Genomic DNA, 20,599 nt, shown 5'->3' on the forward strand with positions numbered 1-20,599 from the left:
GCAGCAGGACCCCACAGGAGGCAACCTCCTCTTCAGTCAACCTTCTGCCCAATCTGCTTCTCATCCCAAGACAAAGCTGGCCTCTCCCCTCCATCCTGGCCAGGTCCTGGGGAAGACCTAGAAGAAAGGGCCCCTGGAAGTTCAAGAGGCAGACAGACAGACTTCTTGCACTCCCACCCGTGAGAGTGTAAGGGGAGAAACACCAGTCTCCTCTTGACCTGGGCCCTCTGACTCCACCAGACGCAGAAGGGGGCCCACTGCTGCCTTGCTCAGCCTGTGTCTGGCAAAATCCAGATGGGGCTGCACAAATGACTCGAGCAATAATCCCTAGACTGTTTAAGTTTCATGCAGTATGATTTTGGGTCTGTTTTGTTCTTTGATGAATTCCCATTACCTAAAACAGTGCCTGGCATTTAATTAAGTGCCTAGTAAACATATGTTGAATGAATGAACAGTTCCATCAAGAAATGAGTGAATGAAGCAATTAATCAGTGACTAAGTGAAGTTCCCTGGGAGGCTGGCATGTTTTGGGCACATTTTTCAGTAAATACCCAGTGCCCGGAGTCGGCAAGCAAAGGTTTGTGAACGATTATGCCTGAATCAGTTATCCAATCAATGACTCATTGGAATGTAATCTCTCTGAGGGCAAGGATGTCCAGAAGCAAAGATCCCTTGGTCTAAGGCTGCGTTCTCACAGCCTAGAGCAGTGCGAGGAGCAGGTGCGCGAGCTCCCCTCCCCTGCTCTCAGAGCCCAGATTGCAGACCCAGAGGAAGGAAACACAAAGGGGCCCCCGCCCTGCCTGAACCCCACCCCCCCACCACCACTCACCTAGGGTTTTTTTAAATAATTTGTCGATTGTTTTTAATTGTTGAGGCAGTAATACTTGGTTCATGAAACTGCAATATACAGAGAGGTGAAATAAATAGCTTATATATATAATATATATATAATATAGCTGGTTTTAAAATATTCCCTTATCATTGGTGTACTAGGTCACGTGAGTCACGGAAGGTCGATAGCAGCATCCTCCAGAACTGCGAGCAAGGCAGGGTCACTTGATTGGACGAGGCCGTCTGTCGTCGGAAGTCGAGGCGCCGAGAATTCCGAGGGGCACGCCTTCCCTGCGCGGTGTCTCGGGACAGCTTGCAGCGGACAATAAATAAATGACTGCAAACCAGAGAGCGATTTTTGTTGGAGTCTGGGGCAGGGATAGGGGGTTGGGAAAGAGGGGGAGTCTGGGGATAGGTACTACTTTCTCTTTTTTTTTTTCTTTTTTCTTTTCTCTTTTTTTTTTTTTTCCTTTTTTTGCTTTCCTTTTTTTTTTTTTTTTTTTTTTTTTTGCTTTCAGAACCTTTGGGAAAAAGGACTTTGGTTTCTCAGAGTGTCGTTTTCCTCATTCAAATCCTCCTCTGGGGATGAGATTAGAGTTGTCTGTTCCTAGAGAGAGACAAGCACCTGTCCATTGACAGCAGTCCCTTTTCGTGAGTCTTTTGTCATAGACAGGGGGTTTCAAGTCAACAATAAAATCCTTATCGCTCCCCCCTCCCCAAGAGTTTTGGTTCAGTTTTTGTCTTCTTTTAAACACAATGTACAAAAATAGAGCTTCTTCCTAATTTTTCATGTAAAAATATTCCTCTGATGCAGTTCTCTGTGAGTGTGAGTGTGGGCCGGGGGCAGCCCGGGGGACTGCGGTGGGGCCAGCCTAGCCGGGGTGCGTGGGGCGGATCCGCCGGGACCTCTTGGTCACCGTGGTGTACTTGAAGGGCTTCTGCAGCTCTGCCTGCCCCTTGGGGTAGCGTTTCATGAAGTGCACGTCCTGCTGGTTCTCCCGAGTCTTGGGACCCTTCCGCGGCCGCCCCTTCTTGGTGAAGCCCACGTACCAGCCAGAGTACTTGGCGGACATCAGGGCTGTGTAGTTGTTCTCCAGGACCTTCTCAATGAATACACACTCCTTGCTGGTGCCATCGGGCTGTAGGAGGCAAGAAAAGGAGGAGGTGAGCGGGGGAGGGTGGGCACGAGGGGCAGAGCTATATGGACAGGGTGTGGGTAGGTGGCAGAGGCTTGGGGCAATAAAGTCGAGAGGGTCTGACGCAAGTTTTGTCCGCAGTCATTTCACTTCCTAGACCTGTGGGGTGGACTTGTCATATCGGCCCCTGCCTCCTTCCTCACCGGCCAATTAGGTAATAGATTCCCAATAGAGAATAGAGACCCAGACCTGGCCAATAAAACATGATTTCCCATGACTGATGCAGAGCTGGGCATGTGGCCTGAGTCATCCAATCAGAGTGCTCCTCAAGACCCTTGTTTAATCCCCCCAAAACACAGGCTGATTTAAACTTGAGGAACACGTAAGGCTGAAGCCAAAGCAGCCATTTTACCACTATGAGGAAAAACGCTGTCTGACAAGGCCAACACAGAGGAAATCATGCCAAGAGGAAGGGAATGAGAGAAACCAAGTTCTCGTCACATCCTTTGGGCTCTGGACCAAGCGGTATCTAAGTTCGTTACCTCACTGTGATGTGGGCCAATAATATCTCATTTCCTTTAACGTAGTAGAGATTAGTGCACAGAACCTGATACGGAGTCAGCTACACCATGGCCACTCCACTCCACTGCAATGTAGTTAAATTCAAATAACATTTAATGTGGGATATGGTGCATTTTAAATGTTTGGTGTGAAGAGGGGAACTCCAAGAGTAAGAGTTTTTGCATGGCCAGACTCCAGAGCCTATGCCTTTGGTTCTGAGATTTCAGGCTCCCCAGCAGATGTGCGGACTCCCTAGGAGACAAGGGGTGCCGGGCAAGGAATACTAGATTTGGAATCAGGAGCTGAATCAACTCTAACACTTCCTTATGTGACCTCAGGCTACTTAATTCTACTCGCTAGACGTCGTGTTCCTCGTCTTACCAAACCAGGACAGTGGTCCCGCGTCACATAAATGTGAGGAATGATACTTGAGCCTCATACACGGTAGGAACTTGCTGAATTATTTCAGAATTGCAGGTGGTTCAGATGGATTCTGGCCTCCCTCCCTGGATCAGATCTGGACAAAGGACGGGTGGGAGGCAGGGCTCTGACCCTCCTTCCTGAGACAGTTGAATCGCTCCATGTAGCAGAGTGGGAAACACACAAAGCTGCAAGGCTTGAATTAGCAGCACTCGAGTTTCCAACTAACATCTCCAAATTTAGGCCGGGCCCACTCCTCGTTCCGGACGGATGCCCAGCCAAGTTGGAAGCCCAGCGGTCTGGCTGTGCGTGGTGATTGAGGTGCGAGTTCCAACCTTTTGTTTGAAGTGGAAAACAGGCTGGAGCTTCCAGGAACGTTCACCTTTGAGTGGAGGGCAAGCTTGGGCCCTGCAGACGAAGTGCTGAACTTTGCAGAAAGGGACAGGCAGGGTAAGAAAACATTCTCCGGAGGCTGAGATCTTTCGAGGAGGCTGCAGAGCAGGCCGGGGGTGGGACTGGGAGATATGTGGGACCCAGAGGACAGTATCTGTCAGGGGGTGAAGAGTGAGGGACTCTGGTGAGGGAAGTGGGGGCATTTGTACAAGGCAGGTAGAAGGTAGAAGGGAGCGGTCTCTGGTCAGCTCCCTCCCCGACCATGGATAATTCTGGAAGCTGCCTATCCAACCTGAGTCCAGGTCCCTCGGTCACTCTCAATGGAACAGTCACATCAAACTGAACAAAGCCTACACCATGCTGTTCCCCACCACAGAATACCTGCCACTACCTGGAAAACTGCTTTCATCCTTCAGGGTCAAGCTCAGTAACCACCTCCTCCAGGAAGCTTTCCTTGACTGCCATCTATCTCCCTGGGCATGTCCTCTTCTTCATTTAAAACTCCATTCAAGCATCAGGTTTTATTGGACTCACATATTCCAGCTTCTCCCCTTGGTACCCATTCCTCCTCCCTCCCCCTCAACAGAGCAAACCCATATCTGCCTGCCTCCTCATTAACCCAAGAGCTTCAGGAGGTCAGGATCACCTGTCAGTTGCCCTTATGGCTCAGCATAGGTCTCCGGCCCCCAGAGCATTTGTGGTTGAATAAAGGAGAGTTCTGAGATAGTAATGGTGATAGGGACCCCTCAAAAGGCTTTCTTCTAAAAGAAAGGAGATGCTGCCTCCTGGATCCCTCACTGATGTCCCAGAGACCGTCATGAGCTAGGGGAGGCCCTCCTGGAGGCATGCTGAGAAAGGGACAGAGCAGGCAGAGGACCAGAGCGCCCAGCCTGGCCCACTTGTTCTCCCTACCCCTTCATTCGCTCATTCAGCATTTCCTGCTTGTCAATTATAGGCCAGACATCTCTGTGTGCATTATTTCATTCAATCCTCTGAACTTGCTCAGATAAACTCTCCCTTCTAGAAGAAAACAGAGTTCAAAGAAGGCAAAATGTCTTGCCCAAGGTCACGGGGCTTCTAAGAGGCAAAGCCACGGTAGGTCATTTCTCCTCTGTCCAGTTTCAGAGAGGTCCAGGAGAAGAAAGAGTGTGGAAGAGAGGGCAGAGCACTGCCTGTCAAAAACACCTCCCCTCCGCAGGCCCACATGGCCACCATCAACATGAAGCAAGGTCTTGGACGTGCAAGATGCGGGCACAGTGCCTGGCACCGTGTTTGTATGTATACAGGTGTACTTATGAGGGCTGAAACTCTGAGCACCTGGGAGAGCTCGGGAGCCCCTCCGGAGGAGCCACGGGACCCATGATGGTCAGAAGTCCCCACTCCCCCTACCACCCTCACGCCCCACCCACCCCTGGGAGCTCGGACTCAGCAGATTCAAAGCTAATGGCAGGCCGCACCTGGGCTTGACCCTCACCTCTACTCCTGACTACCTCTCTGACCCTGCTCATTGCCTGCAAAGATTTAAAAAAATCACCTGTGCTTGAACCTCACCCCCCAAAATGCTGACACAATAGGTTTGGGCAAGGCAGACCATCAGTATTTACAGAGTGAGTGACTATCCCATCGCAGAACTTTGGTGATTAAGTAGAATTTGAGCATTCTCCCTCCTCCACCGCCTCCAATCTCCAACCTCCTGCTTTCCAAACTGGAGTCCTATTCCTTCTATTTGATCTGAAGACCGAATCCTGATGACATCATTTGGCCCCTAGATCCCGTCTTACTTGAAACTAGAACTACCCCCTGGACATCTGTAGTTATGTGATCCAAAAAATTCCTTTTTTGCTCAAGGCACTTTGAGCTGGGCTTCGGTCGTTCACAACCAAAGCAGTCTTCACAAAGATATGGTGGTGGGTGGGGGACCCCTCTGCCCTGAAAGGTCTTAGGCCCTGTGCTGCCCCAAAGAGGGCTCACCAGGGATCACTCAGGTGGGGGCAGCTGAGAAAATAATGGATCTGGGTTGAATATTCAGAGATGCGGCGGAGGGGGGGGGGATGCCGAGCACACAGTGCTCTATACTCAACAGCTGTTTGTGGAGTGAAAGGATGTATACCCTCCTGAGCGAGATGGACGTGGGGTCCAGAAAGCTGGCGCAGGGAAGGGGGCTCCGTGAGCATGCAGGCACTCAGGGCAGAGCTCTGGTATGTGATTGTCACAGTGCAGCAGAGGGGTGAGGAGCTAGAGCCAGGCGCCAGAACATCTGAAAAGGCTCTGTTGCGGGCTCGTTGCATGTGCCCTGCTGGGGCCAAAGAGGTGCGAGGTTGGCACCCAGGGTCTAGACCATCCAAGAAAGCTCCAAAGGAGTCAGAGCCTAAGCTAAGGCCAAGGGTTCCCACAGCTCACGGAGTAACTTTGGGGCCTGGCTTCAGAGGGGAAATGAATGACTATTTGTCAATTACCCACCAGATGCCAGCATCATTGCTGCCATCGTACAGACGAGGACACTGAGGCTCAGCAGTGAGGGCACCTGATGCCCCAGCCTGATGTGAGTAATTCTGGCTGTGGGTTAAGACAGTCCTCAGAAAGCAAGAAGCATTTTTCTACTTCTTTGGTGCTCCTGCGGCTCTTTGGCCCCGGTACCCAGAACATGGGTGGATGGATCCGGAATCAACCCTCAGTGAGCTCTCTGTCTAGTTGCGAGATGTAGGCACAGGAACAAACAGTGAAAACTAGGGTTAGCGACATGCAACAGAGGACTGTGTATGGGATTGTGGGCTCCAGGGCAGGTGTGGTGTATGAGGGGTTGGGGAAGCTAGAAGCTGCTGAAGGCTGAGCAGGACTTAGAGCAGGTGGACAGAGGGAGGGGCAATCACTGTGTACAAAGCCCGAGTGCCCCATCCAGAGAGTGGCAGTTGGCAGGGCCATGGGTCTGTGGCTTAAGGAACCTGAGGATAGATGGCAGGGCTGTGAGGCCAGGGAGGATCCCCAGGGCCCTCTGTGTCTCCCCAGGGAGTGTGGCCTTTCTTTAGTAGATGGTAGACGGTGTGGACCCAGGCATAGGTTTTGAGATGGGTTAGGATTGGAAGACAGGGGATGCTCTTAGAGAACTGACGGTGGGTAATGGGCAAAGGCAAAAAGCCTGGGCTGGGAATCCTGAAGCAGCCAGGGCAACAGTTCCTGGGAAAGGATGAGGCCACAACAGAGGCAGTGGCAGCAATGAAGAACAACACGGGGGGCAACTTCAGGACCTTGGGACTTGACTGCCCGGGAGGCTGCAATGAAACAGCACCCCATGAGCCTGTGGCTTCTATCTACAGGGGCCAGAGACAGTGAGGGGAGCTGGGCTAGACAGAGGGCAACAGGGGGCCTGCCCAGGGCCATCCTGGGGCAGGTGGATTTGGGGCCCGTCCTTGGAGCTCCCCAGCCCCAGCCCCCGCCCCGGGGCCAGCCCAGAAGACAGGCACGCCCTTACCGGGATGGGGGAACTGCCTCGAGGGGAGCGGGAAGGAGGGGGCCCTCTCCGGGCTGCGCCGAGCCTGGCGGAGCCCGCGCCAGCTGAACCGTCCCCAATATTAATGACGGGAGAGAGGGCGAGGGGGCAGGAAATCGGATCCGGCTCCTGTGGAAGCGGTGACTCAGCGGCCAGCCGGCGGGCGGGCGGTGGGCGGCCGGCGGCGGGGAGCGGGGCTGCTCTTTTGACCCCAGCGCGGCCCTCCTGGGGTCAAGCTGCCGGGAAGCTCGCAGCGCAGAGGGAGGGGCGCGCGGGCACCGGGCACGGCGGGCTGCCGCGCGCCCCCCCTTGAAGCCGCGGGAAAAGGAAGCCGAGCGTCCAGCCGCAGGCAGGTTGGGCCTGGGAGGCGGCCCGGGCGGGCAGCAGAACAAAGCGCCTGACGCGGGGCCGGGCCGCGCCGCCACAGGAAACGCACGGCCAGGCCAGGGGACCCGGCGCCCGGCCCGCCCGCCGCCCCTGCCCCATCCCCTTGCCGGTCGGCCGGCCGCCCTGGGACGCGGAAAGTGAATCACTAATTAAAACCACTCCTCGGCGTCCCGGAGCCGCGCTCTTCGGATTACTATTACTGCGCTCTCTGAGAAGCTTCGGCTGGCGTGGGCAGTGCGGCGGGAACCTCTCTGCCTTCCAGACCGGGCTTGGAATCCGCGCCGCTCTAGTGTGGGACCCGGGACAAGTGCCCGCGACGGGGCCGAGCCTCAGCTTTCTCATCCGCGAAATGGGGATGGTAGTGGTAGCGACTTCATGGGATTATTTGAGAGTATTTTTGCACAGTGCCTGGCAGAAAGTAGATGCTCAATTAGCTGAAGTTATTGGTAGTGTTATCATTAACAAATAAGAAGCAACGGTACTCGGGCTCAAGACCCTGGCCTGTTGTACTCTCCGCAGCCACTAGGGTGTGGAGGAGGGGAAGACAGCGAAGAATTGGGGGCTTCCAGAAAACAAAACCATGGCTTAAACAGGAATTGGGGCCGTGCTTCCTCCTCCCAACACGGTGTAATAAATGCAAATCACCAGCCCGGGCCTTGCCGCCAAATAGGAAGAGCCGTCCTCCTTAGGATCAGGATCTACCCTGTACCCCTCACTCCACCTGCCCAACGGAATCATTTTGCAAGTTAGATATGGGGGGTCAGTAGGGGCCCGGCAAAGGGAAGGGAACACAGAGCATGTGCACCATGGAGCGACTACCCCTAACACCATCCACCAGAGCCCCCAAAGGAAGCAAGTGTATGAACTTCACCAACAGGCACACCCAGGAAAAAGGGGGACACTGAGCAGCATCCACGGAAACTATGAGCCCCATGTGGGTCCACGCCCCCATACCCACACTCCACCCTAATTTGTTACTTGCAGCTCTGTGGCCTATGCCCAAGTAGTAAAATCATCCTGAAATGCTAGAACCATAAGGCCCAGCGCTGAGACGGCAGTGGGGTCCAGTAGACACTGTATTTCTCTGCAAACCCCTGGCGATTATTCAACCAATGCTGTGGCCCCAGCCCTTGGCCAGCCATTTCCCTGTTCTCAGACAGCAGACACACACAGGCAGGGAGCCCTGAGCCCCTTGGGGTCTGCAACCAGCAGGAGAGAGCAGGACCCTGCTTGCTCCCCAAAGTCGCGGCGGTGGATACCTCAGCCTGGCAGGCTGGGATGTGGGTAGAGAAGGGGCTAAAGGAAGAGATTACACTCAGAATCACACACACACACACACACACACACACACACCAGGCTTGTTTTCCATTTGGGGCTGACAAGGCCCTGAGTACCCTGTTCCAGCTACCCAGAGTTGCCAGGGGGAACCCTCCCGAATACCCTGGGAATGCAGACCATCACTCACCTTCCCCACGAGCTTGCCTTTCCGGTTCATACACAGGTAGAATTCCGTCTCCTTGCCCTTGATCCGGACTTGACTACCGAAGGTGTCTGTCTCCACTAGGAGCTGGGCTTCGAAAGGCAGAAGGAGAATAAGACACATTTTTTTTTTTTTTTTTTTTTTAACCAGGGACAATGGTTTGGTGGAAAGGCTCAGCAACATGATCCCTGACCCTGTCCCTGGACCCCCTCACTGTTCCAACATCAGGCGTGGAGGAGGCTTTGAAAAGGTCTCATTGGAGCACCCTGCCCCATAGGCAGCCAGAGAAAGCTTCCCCCCACCCCTAGCCTCTCTTGACTCCACTTGGGACCTAGATGGCTCCAGCTGGAGGGCTGTTCTGCTCCTCGTGGCTAACTCTACCTCATCACCCACTCTATCAGCCCCTCACGTCTGTTCCCCAGAATAGGACACACAGCCACCAATAACTCCAGAGAAGTAGCAGTCTCTAGAATTAAGGCACAGAAAAATGCGTGCAAGGTTGCATGGGCACGCACACACCCTGCCTTGGGGGACATCAAGCTACTTCCTTCAAAATTTGGGCCAAAGGCCTCTCCCTCCAGGGCAAACATCTAGAACCCCTGCTATGTCTCCTCCCCATGCCACACCTTTGCCACTCAAAGTCGGGAAGGCCCAGTGAAAGGAGGTTTAAGGCCCCCTGGAATGGAGACTATCTTCAGAATATTCTACTTTTTCAATCAAGGCCACCGAGGCTGAAATGTAGCTAACTACCAGGAACCCAGACATCCCAGTCGGGACACAATATTCCTTGGTTTGAAGTAGGAGATCCCAACTAAATGACCCATTCTCCATAGAGCCTCCCTTAGGAGGGGGTGCTGTCCAGAGCTGATCCCCCAAAGCCCTGATTGTGAAAGGGCGTCAAGTGGTCAAACGGTGACTGTTCCTTGATGTGCTGTGTCCAGACCCCTCCCTGTCCATCTGCCAATCCACTTTTTCTCCCCAGAAAGGTGCTGTGTGACATCAGTAGGCCACCCATCCTCTCTGAGCTCTTTCTCCTCTCTGGCCTTGAATCCAATGCCTGAATCCCTCTGCAATACTTCCTCCCCACTGTTGCCTTCTTTGCCTATGACCCCCTCATTCTCACCCTCCCATCTCTGACCCTTTGCTTCCCAGCACCTGCCCCTCCCTCACCCACAAACTTTTAATTTTAGTGACAAGGGACTTGCTTCTCCATAACAAAAATCATAGCCCTAAATACAGCATCCTTGGAGCCACAAAGAGTGTACCTCAGTGCCCCTAAAATACACTAGGTATGATTTTAATAAAAAAATTTAAAAATATATACCCTGGTGCCCTGCTGTGAAAATTAAAACCATCTGGAACTCAGGATTTCCAATAATTAATCTAGCCCTCCTTTGACACCACTACTAATTAAAATATGATACCCCACCTTTCCAAGGAAAATAAGAAGAATTTACATAAAATTTAAAGATCTAACAAGAATTTAGTAATTCTAGTAACAAGGAGGGGGGGGAGGCACATTCTTCTCTCCGCCTTCCCCCATCCCTAGTAAACACAGTCAAGAATATTAAGCAGCACTGAGATAGAGGGTTGCAAGCCCCTCATCCTCCCGGCTCGCCTTTAATTCAAACTCCCTGTAACTCTCCCTGGGAACCCAGGCCAAACACCAGAGCAACCTGGGGCTTGCTTTCTGCATCTCCTCCAAAACTCGGGCCCCATACAGAATGGAGGTCGTGGGGTTCAGCAGTGTCTCCCATCCCAGGGCGGTGAAGAAGACAGCACATTTAAGGGAAAGACGAGAGCTTTGGAACGCGCAGGTTTGGGTATGAATCCCTGGCCCCACTTGCCAACCATGTGACCCTGGGCCTCAGTTTCCTCACCCGTAAAATGGGTGTAATCATCCTTAATCTTCAAAAGGTATTGTGAGGATCCCACAGAAGGAAGGCCGAAAGGGCCTAGCACCTGTTATCAGAGGCCAGGTGAGGGAAGTGTAAGTTTCATAATATTGTGTAAGTTTCATAGTAACTGCAAAGCAAAACTTTTTCCCCCTACACACACACAAACACAGCACAGTGTGTTAGGAAAAAATCAGATGTGTGTAGAAGGGCAGAAGTGGAGCCAAACTTGCCTCCCCAGGCATGCCCTCTAACCTGAACTTCTTTAGCATCCTCCAGGGTTACGGGCATCCCACACGGTGAAGTGCATCAGCACATGCCTTGGACTGGGACTTAAGGGGTCTGATTCCATTTCTGGCATCGCCATGCTGGGCTGTGTCACGTTGAGCCAGGCACACCCACCTTCTAAGTCTCCGTCTCCTGCTCTGTGCAAGGGGGAGGGGGAGGTTCACCCTTATTCTGATTCTCTCTGGGACTGGGGCAGAGCCTAGGAGAAGGGTAGGGATGGGAGACTGTAGAAAAGGGGTCAGGCCCCAGAACTATGGCCCAAGAGACCCCAAGTGAGTCTGAGGGGAAGTCTGCCCCTCTCCCATCATGTGCCTGGACCTCTGTCCTCAGAACAGCTCCTACCATTCTGGCTCCCGTGTGAGCCCACTGAAATTTACACATCACCTTGAGCTTGGGTGGCTTTGTCCCCATTTTACAGTTTAGGAAACTGGCGTTCAGAGAAGCAACCCAGCAGGAGGGGCTGACATCGGGTCTGCCTGACTTTCTGCTGGGGCCTGGGCACCAGGGGAGGGCCCCCAACTCTGGAGAGGTGTCGTTCCCTGCCCCCCCCAACCCCTAATACTCATCAGCTGCAGCCCACCACAGCAAGCCCTGGCCTTTGCCTGAGCTGTCCAAAGGCCTAGGCTGGGGCTGGGCTGCACCCCCACCCCCACAAGCCTAGCTGCCCTCACCCCAGCATGGGGAAGGTCTGCTCCGGATACCATGCCGCGGAGCCAGAAGTCTGTTCTTCCCGACCATAGCAGGCCTTGCTGTGACCTAGACTCCACTCGGGCGCATGACATAACGAGGAGGGAGCCGGGCCAGAATTATGTAAAGTCTGCAGGGACTAATAGCAGCAGCAGTTCTCAGAAAGAGAAAGAGAGAGCGAGCAAGATGGAGAGAAAGAGACCCCACCCACCCAGGCCAGGTTTGCTCACAGCCCACCTCACCCACAGCATCGCACTCCCCCCCCTTCTCATGACCCAAGCCCCGAACACTCAGGAGCTTAGAAACCTTGTCTGGGCTCAGTTCCATTCTCAAGGCCTGTACCAGACCAGGCAGAAGGAGTCTGGGATGTTATCTGGCTCCCCTCATCATCAGAACCCCTCTCCAGGCATCCCCCCCCACCCCCGCCACCTCCAGACTCCACAGCCTCCACCCTCTGCCAGAAAAAGCCTTTAAAAATAAAAAATTAATTTTATCTCTTTCTTGCTAAAAGCCTCCTAGGGGTCTTCAATCCACTTAAAATCTAGCCTCTTCATGGAGACCCATAGGGGGCACACGCTCTGGCCCCTACTGGTCATTCTTATGTCCTACCCTCACTCACAGCCAGCCAGCCAACAAGCCTCTTTGCTGTTCCTCTCTGACACACCAGGCACACTCCCACCTCAGGGCCTTTGCACTTGCTGTTCCCTCTACCTGGAGGCTGCCTTGCCTAGAGCTTCCCATTGAGGCTTCCCTTCTCTTAGGTCACTACTCAAATATCACTTCCTCAGAGAGGCCTTTCCTACACCTCCCCAGTCCAGCGTTACCCATCCCCTGCTCCATTTTCCTTAGAGCTCTTCTCCAGGTGGTCTTAGTTGCTATATTCCTTTTTTCTACCATCTGTCTCTCCACTGGAAGGTAAGCTCTACAACAGCAGGGCCTTATCTGTCTTATACACCACTGTGATTTCCTGTACCTAGTCCATACCTGGCTCTCAGGAAATGACTAACAAGTAAGTTTTAGTAAACGCATAAACGGCTTGGTGAAGTAGATAGGAGTAACACTATCTAAGGTAAGAGCTAAAGAAAACAGGACTCAGGGAGGTGAAGGGACTTGCCCAAGGGCACACAGCTGATCAAAGCAGTGCAGGTGTTGGGACCCAGTCTAAGTCCACAGTCAAGGCCCTTAGCCACTCCGCCCCTGCTGGTGTTCTCCTGGTGCTACTCCTCTGACTCACTCAAACGCTGAGCTCCTACCCACCTGTCCCTAGCACCTGTCTACCACGTCTTTCAGTTTGCTGTGTGACAGAGGTGAAAACCCTGTTCCTCTCTGGGCCAGGCCTAGGCGACCTCCAAGGCCTCTTTCAGTACTGCCCCTCTAGAAATATTATCAGTAACCTACATTTACTTAGAGCTTATGAGGTAGTGGGCTCTATGTGCATTCTGTCACTTACAATAGCCTCATAATAATCCCATGAGGTGAGAACTTTTTATCATCCCCATGTTACAGGTGAGAAAACTGAGTCACAAGGTTACCCAGTGATGGAGTCAAACCCCAGGCAGGCTAGCCCAGAAGTCTGGGTCTTATCTCATCCACCGCTTATCTTCCCTCTGCATCAGTCCCTTTCCTGGGGGAGTAAGAGTCAACACCAAAGGCAGGGAAGGTCTTTGCTTTGACCTCACTGTCTTGACACAGGACTATCGGTAAAGATGCCTACAAAGCCCTTTCTATAAAAAAACTCCTGCTGCTTTTTTTTCTTCCCTAAGTGCTTGAAGTCACAAGGATAATTGAAAAGTCCCAACGAATACTTACTCGGGCATTTACCATCCGTCAGGCACGGTGCTTAGACTGAACGTGCAATGCCTCGTTAGATCCTCGCGATCCTCTGAGGTAAGAACTATGACAGCCTTTTGATGGGTGAAGAGACTGAGGCACAGAGCAGACGAGTTACGCGCCCAGCGCCGCCCAGTAGGGCCAGGATCTGAACACCGGCAGAGTAACACCAGAGCTAGTCTGAGCCAGACAGAGATTCTGAGGTAGGCAGCAGCAGGAGACAGACATCCTGCAGGCCGGTCACGGCAGAGAAAAAGGAGATGACACCGACTGACTGACTGACTGACTCCAGTGTGATTCCCTAGCTGGGCCTCCCAGTGTGTAACCCAGGGCCTCACTTTGACGGCTTTTGGTTTGAAGCATAGGAAATAGCAGGGAAGGATGCAGAGAGGCAGCCAAAAAACAGACAGAGACACAGTGCAAAGAGAGACACAGGAGACAGGAACCGAAGGAGGAAGCCCAAGAGAACAAAGCTGGAGAAGGGGGGGTTTCTTTCCCTGCCTCAAGCTTCAGCCTCAACCCCTCCCCCCACCCCGAGACCTGCAGGAGCAGTGTGGGAGCAAAAACCCTCTGGGCCCTGGGTGAGATGACCAGCAGCTGGCGGGCCTCTATGGTTCCAGGGCTGACTGCACCCCTGGCCACTCTCCAGGTGTCCTCCTGCGAGGAAATGTCCTTGCCACCAAAGGCACGGGAAGGTCAATGCAAATCAGTCCTCCCTTCCTCCCTCTGAAGGTGGACCAGGTGGGGAGGAGGGGGTGGGGAGAAGGAACACTTTCTGGAGATGTTTCCACATCACTGTACACACACACACACACACACACACATACACACACACAGCCTTTCTCTCAAAGTCCCCTTCTCCTAATGTCCCCCAAGGAGGTTTTTTGCAGGCCACGTGGGCTTGCTGGAAAGGAAGAGGGAAAAAAATCAATGGGATTGATCAGGAGCTATATTTAATCCTAGCCATAGCTCTAGTGTGGCCATTTCAGCTGCAGAGTCAGCGAGGTGTGGGTGACCACTCCTCACTGGGGACAGAAGTTATGGGACATGAGCTCAAAGGGCAGGGGTTTTAATGCCTCTTCCCAGCTGCAAAAGCTCTGGGGGAAGCCAGGTCTGCTGCTCTTTGTATCCCCCATTGCATGATGCATAGCTGGCAGGTTGGAAGGATGGAAGGGGAGGGCAAGAGAGGAGGGAGAGGAGGCAGACAGCACCTGTCTGCCAAGCATCTACTGTGTGCCTGAGCTCCGTGCAGCACCTGCCCCAGGGGGAGCACTCCAGACACACACAGGGCTCGTCCACGCAGCCACTGGCTCAAGCACACATTGAGCCCCTGCTGGTGGCCGGCTCTGTGCACGGAGATACAGCAGTGAACAAAACAGACAGAAGCCCTCTACCCTCAAGGAGTTTGCACTGTAACAGAGGAGACAGGGAGCAAAAGGCTAACTACATCATGGAATATCTATAGAAGTAAATGCTAGGAAGAACAAACTGCCCACGAGGAGACGGAGACGGGAAGTCTCTGACAAGGAGACCATTGAACGGAAGCCTGGGTGAAATGAGGGAGCCAGCCATGAGGCCGTCTGGGAGAACGGCATCCTAGGGTTGAGGGAATAGCAAATGCAAAGGTCCTTAGCCAGGATTACGCCTGGCATGTTGGCTGGCGGGTGGGACGGCAGAGCCGAGTGGACAAGGAAGGGGCAGCGGGGCGAGGCTGGAGTGGTCATCAAGAACCAGGCCCTTCCGGGCTGGTCCAAGGACTGGGAGTTAACCCTAACAGAGGCAAGCACCTTAGAGAGTGGAGTGACACCGTCTCACATTTTGGACTGCTATACGGACTCCGGGCATCCGACTCAGAGAGTAGGGGGTCCCTGTGGCGTCAGCCACACCAGCCCTTGCTCCTTGTAGAAACACGGCCCTCCAGCAGGCCCTCCAATCTGGCCCTCCAGAATGAGGAAAATGGGACCAGAGGACTCCCTCCACTCTTGTCATCTGCTCAGCCAAAGCCCAGGACGCCCCCCACCACCTCCCTGCGTGAGCCACACAGGTAGTCCCTGATGATGCTGGGAGCTGCCCAATAGTTATTTTATGCCTTCCCCCAGCATAAGTGTGGACCTGCTTTCTGCCAAGACTTGTATGGGACATAGGGACGTGCGGAAGGGTCACTGCTTTCAAGGAGCTCATGTTCTCAGTGCAGGAAGGTGCAGGCCCATGCTGGGACAGGCTGACCCCTCCTGACCCCCCATAGCTGTACCACAGCTGGACTCACAGACGAATCCACGCCTGAGCTCTCAAGGAAGCCAAGGAGTGCTAACTCCACACCCCGCCCCCAGCCCCCATGAATGGGGAGGAAGCCCAGGCTCTGGGGTGGGGGGGTGAGAAGGCCCCAAGGTCACGACTGGAAGTTGGAGAACTAGACTCTTCCTACTCAGAATCAGCCCCCTGAGATGGAGCAGGGCTCTGGCGAGCAGCCTGGGGGCTATAACCAGGTGTGTCTCACACTGTAGCCCAGGACTCAATAATTCTGTGCCGAGTGAGTGAGGGACCCCAGCTCAAACTGAGAAATGATCAGACCAACCCCAGCAAGAAGGTCCAAAGACCCTGCCTCCTCGGGCCCAACAGCAGCCAAGGCAAGCAGACCTGCTACTTGGAATCACACTGAAGATACCTCTTGGGCCTGCAACTGACATGCCAAGGCCCCATGATATGAGAGAGACCTGGCCCCTTCTGGAAGCCCCAGGAACCAGCTCCTGAGAGGGGAACCTCTACCAGAGCCCAAAAGGGTACCCCTACACCCGTACAACAGTAATGAGTTCAAATAGTTATCCTTCGTCTTTTTTTGCTTTAATAATCACACATAATCTTTGAGTGTAAGAGATGCTCTCATTTCTATTACCCCATTTCAAAGAAGAGCAAAGAGGATCAGAAAAGCTAACTCAGATTCCAGATCTCCAGCCCACAAGTGGTGGAGCTGGGTTCAAGTCTTGTTCTACCCCAGAGTCTACAGTCTCATCCCCTCAAAGATCAACTTCCTGGCTGACACAGCCTCTCCAGTGGCTGTTCTGGGCACAGTCAGTCCTGGGAGCCTGGCCCTACTATAAAACATTGGATTTGAGGGTTTTTTGTGTTTTGGGGTTTTTTTTTTTTGTAAAGTAGAAAATCCTTTTTTCTTTCAACTGACAACAGGAAAGAATATCTAATCATACTGCTTATAAAAGCAGAACTGCCCCCACACCACCATTCCTACTGCCAGGGTCCCTCCCCACTCCCCTGAGCACTGACTCAGCGCCCCCACCAACCACCGCCCCCACCCCCAATCCCACCCCCGTCCTCCTCCTCTGAAACTCCACCTGTGTCACTGGCAGCCCAGCCTCCCACAGCCAGGAGGACCTGGTGCCGCCACACCCCAGGAGGTGTGTCGTCTCAGAGGCAGGTAGAGCAGGCCTTTCTCATCCTCACGTGGCAGAGGAAGAAACTAAGCCCAGAGCCAGACACCCTTGCCCCAAGCTCCATGGGCTGCTCAGTAGCAGAGCGGCAACCAAAAGGCAAGTGTCCTGCCTCCTGGGGCTGTTTCTGCAACAGCGCCACTACCTACACGACAGAGGTGGCCAGGGCCAAGGGCAGGAAGAGGAGGGCCTGATGTAACCATGCTTGGGGGACAGGGTGGCCCTACCCGGAGCCACGGCCCACCAGCAGTCCCCGTTCCTAAACTTTCAGCTTTGTGGGCTAGCACACTTGTCCCTCCAGCACCCCGCCCACCCTTAACATCCTAGAGCGCTCTGGGAAAGCTTTTGGAAGCCCTGGGGAGATCCTCAGGCTGTGGGAGCCCGGCTGACATCTTTGCAGATCTCACTGAAGACGGCTCAGAGATGTAAAGCTGTAAAGCAGGCCAAGAGCTCCTGGGCCAGGCCCCGGACTAAAGTGGCCCACGCCTGTGCCTGCCCGGAGTCCAACACCTTAGTATGTCACTGAATCTGAGATTCCAGGTGTCCGTCGGGATTCTAGATTCCAGGTGTTCCTGGGGCCTATGTTTATATTTGGTGTTTGCTGCCATTCCCAGACTACATTACAAATGCCTATGACTGCAAGCCTCAGACCGCATCATTCTTTCAGCCCCACAGAGTCCTGAGAAGGAGGGACTGTCCTGGGATTGGGGGTGGGGGGGGTGGTTCCTGGCCTGACGGGGGACTACTGGCTGCCCATCCCCCACAGGCAGGGCGGGCTCCTACCACAGCCCTATCCTCCAGGCTGGCTTGGCCACATAAATCACCCTCCCAATAATATTTGTATTGATTATCTAGATTGGAAGCCTCAATTGGCTCCATTGTCTCACTTCCTCTCCCAGGGCTCACAGATGGGGTCCCTTTGCCTCATCTGTGTTTCTAATGTGACACTTAAATGAAGCAGCCTCAGCGGCCAGCAAAGCCCCACGCTGCCCCGGCTGTGGGCGGGGAGAAGAGGGGGTGGGTTGGAGGAGTGATAAACATATTCCTTGAGAGAGAATGATTCAATCTGGGGCTTGTGGGGCTGGAGAAGCCAAAATGGGCTAGTTCCCGGAGATGCCGAGTGTGGCCCGTCGGCACCATCTGGGCTTGGGTTAGAAGTGCAGAGCTCAGCTCCCACGCAAGACCCACCAATGAACGTCAGCACCTAACCAGATCCCTTGGTGACTCCCAGGCATGTTAATGTTCAGGAAGCACTGCTGTCGTCCTAGTATGGTACAGCCTAATACGGTACAGAAGGGAAACTGAGGCCCAGAGGAGGCAAAGGTCCTGCCTGATGTCACACAGCATGTGAGATCCCCTGAGTCTCTGTCTGGCTCAGGCAGAAGAAATGAGAGGCAAGTAACTTCTGGAGCGAGCGGTGGCCATTTCTGGGCTCCTCTCCCTCCCGAACTCCTACCTCCTGTCTCAGGGCATGGACAGATGGTTCAGACCAGCGTCTGACCCCCCTGTACTCTCCCAGCCTGGAGGGGCCGGTGAGAGCTCCAGGGACTCCCCAGGAGGGCACCTCCCTCCCGTCCCGGCCAGCCAGCTGCCCCTTCCCTGGCAGCAACTGGACAGCAGATCCCAGGGAAAAGCACCACCTGGGTCTGCCCAGCACAGCGGGGAGCACGGAGAGACAGAGGCCCCAGAGAGGCGGCCAGCAGAGGACTTGGGAGAGGTGGGGAGGAGGGACCAGAAAACTGTGATCCGAGGGAGGGAGGAAGGGAGGACAGAGATTGTGGGGAGGGGGAGACAGAGAGATGGGTAGACACAAAGAGGGGAAGGGATGAGTACCAGGAAGGAAGGGAGAAGGACCGAGAGAGAGTAGTCAGGAGAAATGCAGCAGCAGCAAGATGGAGAAAGGAAGAAGGGGAAAGAGGGAGGGAGGGAGGGGAATGGAGGCAGCAAAGAGTGATGGCACAGGGAGAAGGGAGGCAGCTGGTCTGGAGACGGGGAGCCCAGGCTGGCCCAGCCCTGCCCGGCCTGGCCTGCCCCAGCCCCCAGTGATGATGCAGCTGCCACACTTGGGCCCTACCATGAGGTCAGTCCTGCCCTGGGGCGGAGGGAAAATAAATGGTGTCCAAGATAAAAGGTCCAAGAAATTATTTGTCTTGTTGTCATGTCTTGACTGCAACGAGCAGGGGCCGGCGGGCAAGTGGGGCATCAACCCCAAACAGGCTAGGCTGGCAGGCCCACAATGCACACCCGGGACCGGAGCCCCAGCCCCGTGCATCAGGCCTCCTGCAGCCCCAGCTCCCCAGCCCAAGGCCGGGGAGCGGGGGTGGGGGGGCGGTTTGGCTGGGACACCTCTCAGAACCTGGCCTCAGGAGGCAAGACCCATGGGACAGAGTTCCCCAAATCCTCTCGAGGCTCTGGGAAAGTGCAGTCCTATGTGTTTCTCTCATTTTTGAGGGTTTTGTGAGCCGGGCATGTGGGGTGGCAAGGGATTCAGGGTGTCTCATTCCTCCTAGCCCCCTTGCAGAGGCAGCATGAAGTGAGGAATGGTTCCCAAACATCCCAGAGGAGGGCTGGGCGGTTTCAGGGTCAAGGGCAGTTCAAAGGGACCACAGCCCAAGGCGCTAGGAGCACCATTCCTCACAGGTGTGCAAACTCAAGCTTGCAGAGCATATACCCGTGCTCGCACCCACGTCCACCCATGCTCACACCCATGTGCACCCAGCACTGCCAGCAGCATCCAGAAAGCACTACCCAGAGGCTCCCACCTCTCTGAGAGCCTGAACCCAGGGCTGGTGAAGCAAGGCCATGGGGAGCGGCTACCGGCTTTGGGCCATGCCAGGGAAGCCGCAGATACCAATGACTACTGGCCTTCCCCAGCAAAGCAGTGAGTGCTCCCACCAAGGCTCTCTGGGAGACACACCGCACCTGCAGTTTGCAGACGAGGAAGCCGAGGGCCAGAAAGGCTGTGCCAGGTGCCAAGTTACACAGCCAGGACAGGGCAGACCTGGGATTTGAACTTGCAGGCTGGGTGAGGGAGGAGGGGGCTGGTACCTACCATACTTGTCCCCGTCCTCGCCGCGGGCACTGATCCTGCGGCCCAGGACCTGGATGTGCTTCCCACTGGTCCGGCTGTACAGCTGGTACAGCCGCAGCTGCTTTCGGCTCACATCGTCCCGGGCCCGCGTCTGGTTCTCCACGTGGATGCGGAAGTCCACGTTCTCCTCGGCCGCCAGCACCTGGCCAGGGAGAGCGGCATCAGTGGTCTTACCGGGGAAGGACCAGGGGCCCTGCACGCAGCAGCCGCGTTCACACCAGATGGCCAGGGCCCGCTCCTTGCTGGCCCTGGGTCCAGCGTAGACCCACACCTGCTCTGTTACCATCCCATTGCACAGATGAGGCAACAAGGCTCAGGGAGGGGAAGCATGTGGCCTGAGGTGGCCTAGCCGAGAAGTGGCAAAGCTAAGAAGCAGGCCTCGGTCTACTGACAGCAAAGCTTGCTACCTTTCCACCAAAGCCCCAAATTAATGCAAGAAGTCTGGAGTCGAGTTTTCTCCTGTGAGCTTGGGCACACAGACTCCTTCTCAGTGAAAGAGCAGGGCAGAGCCCCTCCCCTGATTACAGACCAGGGAGGTCATGAGGATCAAGTGAGCAGGTGGGGAGTACAGGATTAAAATCGGTATGAAGATGGGAGAAGGGGGGGGTGCATAGAGCTGCTGTTTGGGTGCAGAGCAGGGAAGGACAGAGGCCTGGCTAGTCACCCTGGG

The 20,599-nt window shown here is 54.5% G+C and overlaps 1 protein-coding gene across 1 annotated transcript in view; it reads right to left on the bottom strand.

Moving 5' to 3' along the window:
* Positions 1-915: 915 nt before the first annotated feature.
* The window catches only part of FGF18 (fibroblast growth factor 18), a 32,973-nt gene continuing 13,289 nt past the window's right edge, over positions 916-20,599 (bottom strand). Inside the window, exons 3-5 of the mRNA XM_046000063.1 lie at positions 19,891-20,071; positions 8,681-8,787; positions 916-1,970 (exon numbers count right to left, since the gene is read on the bottom strand). Of these exons, the coding sequence (XP_045856019.1) occupies positions 1,704-1,970; positions 8,681-8,787; positions 19,891-20,071 (555 nt within the window). The 3' untranslated portion in view covers positions 916-1,703. The remainder of the gene's footprint in view (positions 1,971-8,680; positions 8,788-19,890; positions 20,072-20,599) is intronic.

This window comes from Meles meles, chromosome 3, assembly GCF_922984935.1.
Source record: "Meles meles chromosome 3, mMelMel3.1 paternal haplotype, whole genome shotgun sequence".
Classification (NCBI taxonomy): Eukaryota; Metazoa; Chordata; class Mammalia; order Carnivora; family Mustelidae; genus Meles; species Meles meles.